This window comes from Eschrichtius robustus, chromosome 6 (assembly GCF_028021215.1).
Source record: "Eschrichtius robustus isolate mEscRob2 chromosome 6, mEscRob2.pri, whole genome shotgun sequence".
Taxonomy (NCBI): domain Eukaryota; kingdom Metazoa; phylum Chordata; class Mammalia; order Artiodactyla; family Eschrichtiidae; genus Eschrichtius; species Eschrichtius robustus.
In genome coordinates, this window is record NC_090829.1 from 32,279,386 (window position 1) to 32,292,418 (window position 13,033).

Genomic DNA, 13,033 nt, shown 5'->3' on the forward strand with positions numbered 1-13,033 from the left:
TCCCTTATTTAAATGGGACCCAGTATAGTGATTTTGTCACCTTTCTGTGCCTCAGAGGCTGATCTATAAAATGGAGCTAATGCAACATTTACTCCACAGGGTTCTTGTGAAATTAATGATTTACCGTCTGTAACAGCCCTTAGAACAGTGGCTGGCTTATAGTATGTGCTCAAAAAATGTTAGCTGCTATACTTACTGTTACTGTTTTATTAGCATTATTTTATGGTTGCATTATTTCAGAGGGAATCCCTGTCCCATAAAAATGATCTTTATTTTCTTAAATATGTTAAGGATAAAAAGAGAATAAAAGCACATCAAATGCTTTACTTGTATAATTACATCAATTGTCCCTAATATGATTGGTGTTCAGTGGCCACCAGTAGAAGAGACCAAGAAAAAGGAATGTTGAATGTTGTTTAGTTTCCCTAATAGCCATTTTGGTTTCTTAGAGCAGTACGTTTCTACCATCTAAATTCTGTGGTACAAACTTTAGGGGGACTGATTCCAATTTCACTGTTAAAAATATCACTGTAGTATTTTATTTTCCACATATCCCATGAGAACTATCATAAAATATAGAATGTTGGTTATAATAATGCCAAATGCTGCTTTAATTGTTTTCCAGTCACCTTTTTCTTATATCTAATATTTTTCTTCTGACACAAGGTACTTTCTTCCCCTCCCCACCCCCCCCCCCACCCCCCCCACCCCCCCCACCCCCCCCACCTTATCAGTATTCTAGAGAAGGGGCTTTTGAAGGGAACCTTAAGTTTTGACACAGGAAGAGAACTTAATATTGTGCCTTGATTTATGATATCACTTTATCCTGATTTCTCCCTTTCAATGCACAAAATCATCTTGTGTTCTTTGTAATAATCAGAGCTAGACAGTTTATTTTGAGAGACCAGGGAAAGATAAAAGATACGTTTAGCTTAATTTGATTGAGACACGTTTGGACGAAAGCAATTGACCGTTGGCTACAGATAATGAATCATAAGGATTTTCATTATATTAAAGAGGAAGATTTCTGACAGACAGAAATGATGTGCTCAGTTATAGCTGGTGGTTACTGGTAAGAACACTTGGTTATCTAACCATGGAGCAGGTGCCATCATTGTGTATCCAAATAAAGGAATTAAGTAACTTAATGAAAGAACACTGACTGAGTCAGAGCCTTCCAGAGTTGTCAGCACCTTGGCAAAAGTGTCTCTGTAACATCCTGAAAGCATGCCTCTTGGATTGATAAAGCTCATTTAAGTTGAGCAGCCATCCTTTTTGGTCTGGTAATTTATCTACCTTCTGGATATGGTATCACCTTGGAATATCTGTTTCTTTCCTTTTGCTCTTTCCCTCCTACTCACTCTTTAGCAGTGTTTTTCAAACGTACAAGAATAGACAATAATATAGCAAACACTAATGTACTTACCACCTAGCTTTATTAAATAATAATGTTCGGCCCCATTTGCTCTAGATCATTCTTTTATTAAATAAAACTTTACAGACATGGATGAGGCCCCTTGTCTCATAAAGATAAAGAGGTAATCACTATCATGAATTTCATGTTTTTCTTCCTTATGAATGTCTTTTATATTTTTTACTACATATTTTTGCATCCATGGACATAAACATTATATAGTATTACTTTCAGATTTGAAACTTTACATTATGATAGTCTCACACAGGTATTATTGTATTGTTTTGTAACTTTTTTATTTTGACTAATTTTTAATTATATCTACTTTGTTATACTTGGTTTTATTTATTTGCTTGTCCTGGTTGGATACTCTTCCGTTATGAGTATTAACATTTATCCATTCTGTTGATGACCATTTCAGTTATTTCCGATTGTTTGTTACTGTTAACCATGCTACAGTAGACATTTTTGTTCGTGTCTTCTGCACGTGCCGAGTTGTAGGGTACGTATGTGGAAGTGGAAATGAGGATTTAATTTCCAAAGTGGTGGTGATTCCCATCGGTTATAAATGAGCGTTTTCTTTCCTCCACATCCTCACTAACCCTTGATATTGTCAGACCTTAATTTCCTCATTCAGAGCAGGTGAAATCGTGTTGTGTTACATCATTTTAACTTGCATTTTCTTATTACCTGTGAGTTTAGGCATGTTTTATAACTTTACCAGCAATTTAAGTTTTTCCTTCTGTAATTTTCCTGGTTCTATAATTTGAGCATATTTTCAAAATAATTTGGTTCTTAGTTGGTAAAGGTGTACAAAGTAGACTTGTTGAAACAAATTTTGAGTTTTGACAAGAATCTTTAATGCATTTCCTCAGAGAGTACAATTTTCTTACATCTCAGTGACAAAATGAACTTAGGAGGACAAAAAACACTGAGCTAGTAAATATGTCCTAAGCCCTGTCATTTTGTTCCTTGGGTGGAAACCATGTCTGGGAAAGTAGATGCTCTGCTTATTACTTAATATCTGGTATTTCGCTATTTACTTGAATGATGAGGAAGGCGCCCTTGTCGTTTGCTGAAATTATGATTGTGCAACTATAGTGATCTCGTAGATAGTGTACACAGCTTGATGTTTATGAACGGGGAGAAGATAGAGGTAGAGGGCTGAGAGAGTGAACCACTAATACGAAGGTGGTAGTTGGATATAAAGACAAATGAATAGATGCAATGAATTATGTACCTACCCCTAAAATGGTGAGAACAGATATTATTTGCTTGGGAAATTCCTCCTATGATTTCTCGTTCTTAGTGTAGTAAAATACTTTTATTTTTTCAATTAGGGTTGTGAATTTTTTGCCTCATCTCTATTTCTAAAATTCAGTGAATAGAAAAATTTTAATGTCTCAGACTAAGTGTCACTTAGAATTCATTCACAGGGATGATTAAGCAAGGGGATCGTTGACCTGAGAAACGGGAATATTTTTCCCCAGCATATAGTTCCCTTTTTCTAAATCAGACTCCCTGTTAGCATGTAAGCACTAGGGGCACTGTAAATATTTGTTGTCTATTTTGGTTGATTGAATGTGTGGTTAAACTGATGCTCTGTTTTCATTTGCATTTACTGGGGATGGAGCTATCTAATGACATCCTCCAATAATATATGACTTGTTCACTTAATGTCTTGTGTGTTTCATGTGACCCAGATGTCCTGAGCGCTTCTCCCCCGGCTCTGGGCTGGGAAGGACTTGGGCGCTCTTTTGCTTACACCGAGGTGCCAGCATCCCTTAGTTTCGGGAAGTTATCTGGGTCTGATAGCTCCCCTACTTCTTGTATGTCCCTGTTTAACCTCCAGGATGTGCTATTCCATTATATGACTATTGCCATATTATTTATCTGTGTCCCAGCCTATGGTGATATTGTTTGGCATATAAATTAATATGAACTCTTAGGGCCTGGGTTTTTAAGTCTTGACTCCCTGAAACATTGTTTTAAAATGAACTAATTCTTGTGTATTTTGGCTACCCACATCATTAGGCTAAACAATCTTATCTGTATTGTCTGCCGTTTTCTTGCTGTCCCCTTTCTGTAGGACTTCTGTAACTCTGCTGTCTCCCTTCTGGAAGACTTTGACAACATAATGGTAACACCCCTGCTGTCTGTCATTCCTTTTACTTTCTTTTTTTTTTTTTTTTTTTTTTCTTTAAGTAAACTTGACATTATTCTTTGAACATCAGAATGAGAAGCAGGTTATTCCCCTCTAGCTGGTAATTATTATAGTCTTCATTTCACTGTTACTCACTTGGTTTATGTTTGAGACTGTAACACAGAGTCATGAATGCATTGACCACGTTCACTTTAACGGAATTTATTTCCGAAAGTTGTCCCCTTTGATTGCCTCATGATTTTCATCATATACGTGTATGGTATAGAAACCAGCGGACGTTCACGGCCTGGGCTTGGGAACATAGGCCAGTTCGTGTACCTTCATCTCAGTCCCAGTTTTGAACCCATCTATTCCTGAGCTCTCGCTTCTCTCTGCGATAACTCACCTCATTAGTAGAGGAACGCATGGCATGCTGACTCACAGGCCAATGCAAGATAATGAAAACTGTGGTTATGAAACATGCCCTTCTCATCACATCCCACTCACTGGTTCTTCCTAAATTCTCAACAGAACGCATCATCTCTATTTTCTTTCCGGTACGGAGAAGGTGTTTTTTTTTTGAGCATAGGTCTTGTGCATGCATGTCATAAGACTTCATCTCTACTGCTTTGCCTGGGCTAGCGAAGAATGCATGTTTTGCATTAAATTACTTATAGGTTTCTGTATCAGATAGCCAACCCACAACATAAACCCAAGAAGCATTAGAATAAAAAAGAGCACACATCTCAGATGTGAATGTAAGTCAACTCGTTTCACTGCCAATTTAATGGGTAACGTTTTCTATACATTGGTGAAAATATCCTTAATGGCATATACAAGCTTTGAAAATATTTCAGTTATGAAATACTGTCATATAGGCAATTTCTTTAATAGTTAGTTCTTTCAACAAAGGAGAGTTTGGAGACTTTTCTGAAAGCAATCAATTTTTCTATCAATTTTTCTTGACACTTGTACAGAGAGCAGGCGAGGTGTTTGTTTTTTTAAAAACTGGAATTAAACTATCAAATTTTAAAATATTTTTCAGATAGCTTATGTTTGCTGTAGGGCATTTATTGTTCAGGTGATAATGTAATCTGAACAGAATACAATTTGCATCTACCATTGATTTTACTTTTTAAAAAAACAGACAAAATATTTTGTTCATCAGGTATTTAAAGTCAAAAGGTTATATGATCTATATATTCATTCAAATAAATGGAAATGTGTATATATATCTTTGCTGTCCTTTTCACCACTCTTATTTTTCTTTAATATTCTCCAATATCAGGAATTTAATGAATGTGTATGTATACTCAACCAATCAATACGTTATATTCCTCCTTTATGGGCATGTTAACAGAATATATTGTAAAGGTTCATTATTGTATGAGGTGTGTTTATTTCAAAATGAATGAGTTTGTTCCAGCAGTTAATGTTACTGTTAATCGATTGCCAACCAAGTTATATTTGATGGAAAGCTTTATAAAACAATTAAGCATAACTGGTCAACAGGCCCTCTTTTAGTTACAGAATTTTCTGTGTATCTATTGTCTGCAATCAAAATACACCGGTATAATGTGATGACCAAAACTTGGAGTTCACGCCATTTGTTGTTTAACCTTGGGCACCATTACTCAGTACCTTCCAAACCAGTAGTCACAGGCAAAACCCTTTTTGCTAGTTGACTCATAAAACATTACCCACTGGTTTTCATTGGGTGACTTTTATTATTATTCCTAAATCAGCATTTTCAGAAACAGAGTCACAAAACCTGGCTGTGGTTTTTCAGGCACAACTTGTCTCTCTACTTGCAACCCCTTAAACATTATTGGAAAGTTACTAAATAAGGACTTGAAAAAAATCATTACTAGTGAATTGAGTGGATAGAAGATCCATGATCCTGAAATGCTGCTGATTGTAATGCTTACTGTCTGCTAATTGGAGTTATAACCAATTCTCCTTTAGAAAGAGACCCTCACATTTTCTCAGTTGACTGAGGGAGTGAACTAATGAAGAGAACAAGACCCAGAAGATGGAAAATTATCTTTGAGGATGATGTGTCAAAATTTTTTTTAACTTACTGGATGTATTCATTTCAAATTATGCAAGAGGTTTTGAGTCTACATCTCTTTGAGCTCAGATGCTTCTCTTGTCTAATTAAAACTCAAGCAGTAAGAGAGAGAATTGTTCTTATAAAGACCAGGAAGATGAGTCAGTATTGAACAGCACAGCTTTTTAAAAAGTTTCTAGAAAGTGGAAATTTCAGAAAATATAATAAAGTTCTCCTTCCTACCCAGAGGCAAGCCTAAAGCAAAGTGTATAAAAAACAAACGAGAGAGACCACATGTAGGAATTTACCCTGGGTAGCAGTGTAGAGATGGGTTCATGTGGCTATCAGAATTTCCTTAATGTCTAGCACTTCCTACTGTAGTTAACTGTGGCTCGCTCTCTTAGCACATGTAAGTTGGGTACCTGAGCCAGGGGAGCTGGAGCCAGAATACAATGTGTCTCCTGGCTAGACACAGATATTCCCTCAGAAACCAGCCTCCTTTACACCCACAAAAGTGTGAAGTTAATGTTGCCTCTGATTGTTGCAGTTAAGCAGAATAAGTCAAGAGGGGCAACTGAGCTACTCTCCAGGTATTAATGAAGGCAGAAAGGAGAAATTATTAGAATGAAAGATGCTAAAAATTAAATTAAAAAGTGAGTTTTCAAAACAAAAGATGGTACTTAAAAATATGGGGCAATTGGAAAGCACTTGGTTAACTAATTTATCCTGAAATATAAATCTCAGTTTACCTCTGGAACTCTTGTTTAACAGATAAACTAAATTAAATCTTAAGATTTCCTCAATGGATATTTATTGAGCCCTTACTATATGCCAGACACAGTGCTAGGAACTGATTTTTTTAAAAAAATCAAATAAAGCTTAGATAGTTCTCAGAAAATAACAGATAAGTAGATTATGTATGACGAAGGTGACCATAAGTCACAATTTGCCAGGCATGATCTCACTTTGCCCCTGTTCTCCTGGCCTGTCCCAGTTCGGATGATACATTATATAGTCCCTTCTTGAATGCAGCAAAACCATCCCTACTAACATTTTAAGACTCTTACTAAATTTCAATTTTTAGTTTTCTTACTTATTCCCGCGTTATGGTCCTCGTTTAGCATCTGCAAAACCTTTCAAGTTACTAAAGAACTTCTTGGTCATTCATTCTTTACTCAACAGATTGAACTATTTCTACAAATTGAAATAATTTGTTCCTGGCATTATTCTGGGAAAACCAGAGAGCAGGAGGAGGTCATTTCGGTTTGGGAGAAGAGATGGATATTTTTCCATTCAGGGCAAATATGACGATAAAAGCCCTTGGGGAGCACTGGCCAACGTGAGGTGTTTGTGATTTCCTCAGGGAGGGTGTTGAATGTTAGAACCCTTACCTACTGTACTTAAGTAGTGAGTTGGGGGGAAAAAATGGCGGTGGGAGGGAATATAATCTATTTACAAATAAACAGTTTACCTTTAGACTAAAAATGGTTCACCGAAGAGTACGTGAATTTTAGAGTGTAAAACTGATTTGAAATTTTTCACCCCTCTCTTCTTGCTTTTCTTTTCAAAGTTATAGTGTTTTTCCTTGAATGGTAATTTTGTGATTTTTAAAAATGTAGATGGTTTTTAATTCGTATTTCTTACATTTCCAAAATCTCAACTGTTCTTTATCAATAAAAGAGTGTTGCCCAGGCACTCAGATACCTACCTTATTAGTGTTCTAGATCCCCCCCACATATAAGTCATAGTTTGTTTCCTAAGGTTCTTCAATAAGCAAAGGAAGAGTAAAGAGTTAAAAAAGATCTGTTTTATGTATCCGCATGCCTCTGTCACACGCACATCACATCTTGTTTCCCTCCAAGGCAAAAAAGGGTGTGGGTGTTTTAGACTACTTAGGGATCTCAAGATTCTAACTCACATAAATAATTCCTTTTTCTTTTCCTCTGTAAAAATGATAACATACATATATGTGTCCCCACCAAGAGGCACAGCAGTATGTTTCAGGGACCTTGGACAATGCTGTCAGGGATCACCAAGTCGAGGAGCGGCATGTAAAGATCTGGTTGATTTCATGACTCCCTGGCTTAGTGTTTGGAGGATCAAGGGCCATTTGGATACTTTGGGGCAATACTTGTAGGCTCCAGATAGCCACACTGCCGTGGCATGAGCCCTCCTAGAGGGAGTTTGGGCTATTTTTCTTAGACTTAAGCAAATAGGGATATAATTGCACTTAGATTAATCAGCTAAAGGCTCAGAGTATCTTCATGGTACCCTATGCTGGAGTGTTAGATTCTTGTTGAGGCTGTTATACATAGATACCATAGTAGATGCTCCCAGAAATTTGTGTTTGGTCCATGCATGGGTGGATAGTCACCTTCGGAGAGGCCAAAGTTTCTTAAATGCCCTCAAGTGATTTTATGTGGGGATCAGAGAAAAGGCTTCACCGTCTGGTGTATGCGTTTCATTTCAAAATCTCATTAACAAGTCTTAATAAAGAGTCTCCTTTTGGTTTCTTATTGGGGTGAGTTTACGAGGCTCTATGTCCCTAAAGAATAAGCACCAAATGAAATTTTAAATATTTTCATCCCTGGTATCACATATGGAGGCATCTCATCATAATGGAAAAAACCCTAGGCTTTGGAGGCAGACTTAGCTGAGCGCTCATGGCTCTGCCAGGTCTAGCCGGGTGAGCTTGCTAAGCTACCTAGGCTCTTTGAGCCTGGCTTTTCCTACCTGAAGAAAATGGGGATGATGTTCCCTCCCTGCAGAGTTCCTGTGAGAAAATGGGAATAAGAACAAGAAGCCCAGTCCCTGGCACATAATAGATGCTTAATAATTGTTGGTGTTCTCCCTCTTAAGCTAAATGTTTATACCTTTCTCCCTGCCAGAAATATCTGTACTGCTTTCCCAGAACATTAAAATTGGTTTTTAATATAACTGTATTTTAGCACTTTAAAAAAACGAGGACATCTGTGATATAAAACAGTGGTGAAATATCCTAGAATAAACCCCATTTCTTTGTTATTAGTAAGTCCTGAAAAAAACAAGGGGTGGTCGGAAGCTTGGCCTCCTTCTGTGATTAATACCGCAAGCTTCCGTGAAATAGCTTCTGCCGCCAAAACGTAAAATACATACAGCTGCTCTTAGGAATATATTTATTTTTCCTCAGGCCAAACATGTATTAAATTAAGACTGGTGAACAGATGTTAATTGGTTTTCTTTTACATTGTAGTTGGTTAGAACTGTATTTGATATTAACTTATTATACATTTTAATTGATTATATTGATTATTAGAGTCATAAGAGAGCCCAAATTCATCCCTTGCATACATGGCTAAATAGGCAATTTTTAGGTCCCTCTGAAGAAACATCCTTAAAAAGTCACGAAGGTAGTATATGCCATTTGTGTGTACCACGTGTTCTCTTACTTTATGGGCACAGGATGAGGCAACTCTGTCGTTTCAGATTTCACACTTAGAGACTCATGCCTTTTACTCTAGAGGGACATTTGTACCCTGGAGTGTACAGGAACACTGGCTCAGAGCCTCTCTGATGAGCAGACCATTGATTATTTTGGCTTGTGTTTATGTATGTGTTATCATTGGGGACATCTGTAGTCTTCTTTGGAAGAAATAATAAGTGCAGCAATCTCTACTGTTAATAGGACATTGATGAGAAATAGTATTCAATGCAGGTTGGAATCTGCAAGTGTTGTTCTCACATAGGGTTCGGTGTCAGGGGTTTTGGGGGTAATCAACCAGGAGCTCGGATCATGCCCTTGCTGTTATGATCAAGAGCCGCCTTGGCTTTGTTTTCCAGGGCCAGCCGGGGGACCAGGCTGCTCTCTTTGCTGCTCAAGCACGGCCCTCCCCTCAGCTCCCCCAGTATCCAGGTCTGCAGCAAGCACAGGTACCCATGTTTGCTTTGTAGGTGCTGCTGGGATTTTTAATGCTCTTTATTTGAAGGGGGGAACTAGGTAAGTAGGGTATCAATTCCCTCATGGGGTATAGAACTTAGTCACTTCTGCTTATAGATTATAATTGACATTTCAATAAAAAAGTTTCACCAGTGATTATTAAACAAGTCTTGGGATTGATTAAAGGGCATAAAACATTTTAGGAAATTCTTGAATCAGAAATGTCAATTCATACCTTTCTATTAATGATGATGGTAGATATTGAAATGGTGAACAGTCCCAGCCAGGGTACTTACGTTATAATGTATAATGATGTAATTCATGATTGAATTTATGATATTCAAAGATAGCTTCGAAGAGGAATCATGGTAGAATAAGAAGATCATCGGCCTTGGCATCAGACCTTGACAAAATTCCTGACAACCTACAAGCTGTGTAACATTGTGCGAGTTACTCCGAGTCTTGGTTTCCTTCTCTGTAAAATAGAGATGAACATTCTGGGGATTTAAGACAACCTGTGGAACTAGCAAAGCACCAGATACACAGTAGTTATTCAGCAAATGATAGGTTTGCCTTAATATGATGCAAATCTTGCGCTATTTTTTCTAATAGCTTTGTTATTTCTGCTTCCATATCCTTGTACTCTATCCCTCTCATAATCAGGAGGCCAGGGATCTTGGCAAGACCTCTAGTTAGGCCAGCGGTTCATACTGTGTCCACAACTGAAAGGAAGGCCAAGGTTGGCCTTCACAGGCACCGAGCCCCACGGCCTGCATCCCTGCACGCTGCCTGCAGGAAGGCCATTTGTCCATCACTCTGTCTTCCAAGTCAGAGCCACTCAACTACCTTAAAATGTGGTACTTTGAGGACCTGAAGAGCAGTCCTCTTCTATTTTAATCAGCACTCTGTTCTGTAAATTGTAGACAGTGATGCAGCAGAACCTGAAGCTTTTCATTTACATTGGGTGTCAAGATTTGGAGAATCAGCCACTCACATATTAACGATTATTGGTAGAGTGCTGAAACAGGCTGCAGTCCAACCAGAACTAGAGATTATTGAATAGTCACCAATGACACCCTTATTCTCTGGTTAAGGTAATTGATGTTTTTTTTGTTGTCGTTCTTGTTAACTGGTTGGTTACTACAGACAAGTTCATTAGATCCAAGGAAGTGTAGTTACATACTAGGAAAGTGTACTCCATGATTTTAACTTACATTGAGCATGAATAACTCTTCTGGTTAATTTTGGAAACAACATTAATGATGCTTGGGATTTGTTGAACATTGATGTCATCTGTGCACTAAAGGTAGAGATGCTTGCCTGATTATTTCTGTGCAGAAACCTGCCCTTGCTTTCCTCAAAATAAGCAACTGAGCTTAAACCTGATCTCTTAACCAAGGGAGGATTCATTTTGCTTTTTAATTGAAATTTCTGGTGAATCATTATACAAACAGTTCATTCTGTAACTTTCCGGCTCTTCTCTCTGCCTCCAGAGTGATCTTCCTCATATTTTGAGTTAGAAAGAGTCTTTGAGAACGGCGAATTTCAGGGGGGCTCCTCCTGGCTTTGTTTTTGCCCTCGATATCTTAGCGATAGGAAAGCTGGGGGCAAATCAAAACGTTGACTTCCTTCCTTGTGCCTGCCTGCAGACCATGCCCCAGGGCTATACGATGTACGGAACGCAGATGCCTTTGCAGCAGACCCCTCAGCAGCAGCCTGGCAGCGTGGTCCTGTCTCCTACCTATAATTCCAGAGCCTATCCGGCTGCGCATTCCAACCCGGCGCTAATGGAAAGACTCAGACAGATGCAGCAGCCGCCGCCGAGTGGCTACGTTCAGCAGCAGGCGTCGCCGTACCTGCAGCCCCTGAGTGGCTCTCAGAGGTGATGCATGTGGAAATAATGATGGCAGTGGGGGACACTCAAATTCTCGTCTTTACCGTGCTTCTTCTAGGACGTGGTGCTTTATAATTGTTCCTACGAGCTTGCATATTTGCATATAATTTTCATCGTCGTCTCATCTTCAGCAGCATCCAGATTGTGGTTCAAAAGAAGCAATGCCCCATCTTGTTTATTCCGTTCAAGTCCCTTATTGTTTGACTCACATCTCCCATAGCATTTGTGTAATATTTTTCAGTGATACCACTATGTTAGCTCCAAGGTTCTTTTTTTCCTCCTCTTTTAAAAAGGTTTTTTTGGCAATAAATATCTAAGATTAAAAATTGTTGATTATCCTTAGCAGTGCCTTACTAGAATATGTTGATCGGAGCCACAAAGCCTGTGATTGCAATACTCGTTGTGCACGGTGCCCATAACACTTTTGTTACATATCTTAGTTTCTACCTTTTCCACCTCAAGAATGGCTGGCAAAACCGGATCATGAAAGACTCTTGCTCAGTTTTTGCGTTAATTGGATCTTGTAGACGTAGTATATAGTGTATAACTGCACTGTCCATTATAGCAGCTACCAGCCACGTGGGCTATTTAAATTTAGACTAATTAAAGTTAAGTTAAAGCTCCTCAGTTCTCTGTCGCGCTAGTCACATTTCAAGTATTCATTAACCACGTGTGGCCAGCAGGGCCAGCTTCGAAGGTGTGTGACCTGCGCAGTCACATAGGGCGCTGTGTTCAGGAGACCTGCGTGGTTGATTGTAATGCTCTGTTGTCACCCGCTCGAAATTCTTACTGATTTTTGATCAGAGAGCCCTGCATTCTTGCTTTGCACTGAGACCCAGAAATGATACAGCTGGTCCTGGTGGCCAGTGGCTATCTTATTGGACAGCACAGGTGGAGACATTTCGGTCACAGTAGAAAGTTCTGTTGGATGGCGTTGGTCTAGGAGAACTCAGTTTCATGCAGATTGCTGCACTACAGCGGACAGCAGCTGGACTCCCGTGTGTTACCGTCAAAGATTGCAGGTCAACTCTAAGTAATCACTGCTTGGAAAGTTGGCAAGGTTGTTGGTAACACATTTGGGAAAATAAATGAATTTGGAAAACATGCATCATGCTTCTTATTTGTCTAATAAGTGGCAGCATAGCATATCGCCTAAGAACTTGAACTTCAGAGCCCCGAAGTTCTGGGTTTAAATCCCACCTGTGTGCCATTTGCTGTCTGAATACCTGTGATACCATGTGTCCCTGGGAATCCAGGTTACCTTAACCACTGGTCTTTATTGCATTTGCATTGTACAAAGTGATTATTGAACATGATGGTTTTTCTTTGTGAGTGTGTGCAATGTGCCAGTGGCACTGAGTATAAACATTTGACAGTACGCTTGGGCCTGAAAACAAGTTCTTTATTCTTGACCAGACTGAACCATCAGTCGCTTCAGCAGAGCCCTCTGGTGGGTGGAGGACTCGATGCGGTGCTGACTTCCGTGCATCCAAACCTTCCCGCGGTGTCCCTGTCTCAGGACCCAGTGAGGCCCAGACAGCCACAGGTGCGACAGCAGCAGAGGCTTCTCCAGGTATGGAGCTGGGAGTGAGTGCAGTGTGTGTGGGGTCCTCAGC

General features: G+C 39.1%; 1 protein-coding gene across 1 annotated transcript in view; it reads left to right on the plus strand.

Annotated features, from left to right (window-relative positions):
- Nucleotides 1-13,033, plus strand: part of MED12L (mediator complex subunit 12L) — a 317,602-nt gene that overhangs the window by 289,314 nt on the left and 15,255 nt on the right. The window contains exons 39-41 of the mRNA XM_068545632.1: nt 9,427-9,516; nt 11,173-11,405; nt 12,834-12,990. Of these exons, the coding sequence (XP_068401733.1) occupies nt 9,427-9,516; nt 11,173-11,405; nt 12,834-12,990 (480 nt within the window). The remainder of the gene's footprint in view (nt 1-9,426; nt 9,517-11,172; nt 11,406-12,833; nt 12,991-13,033) is intronic.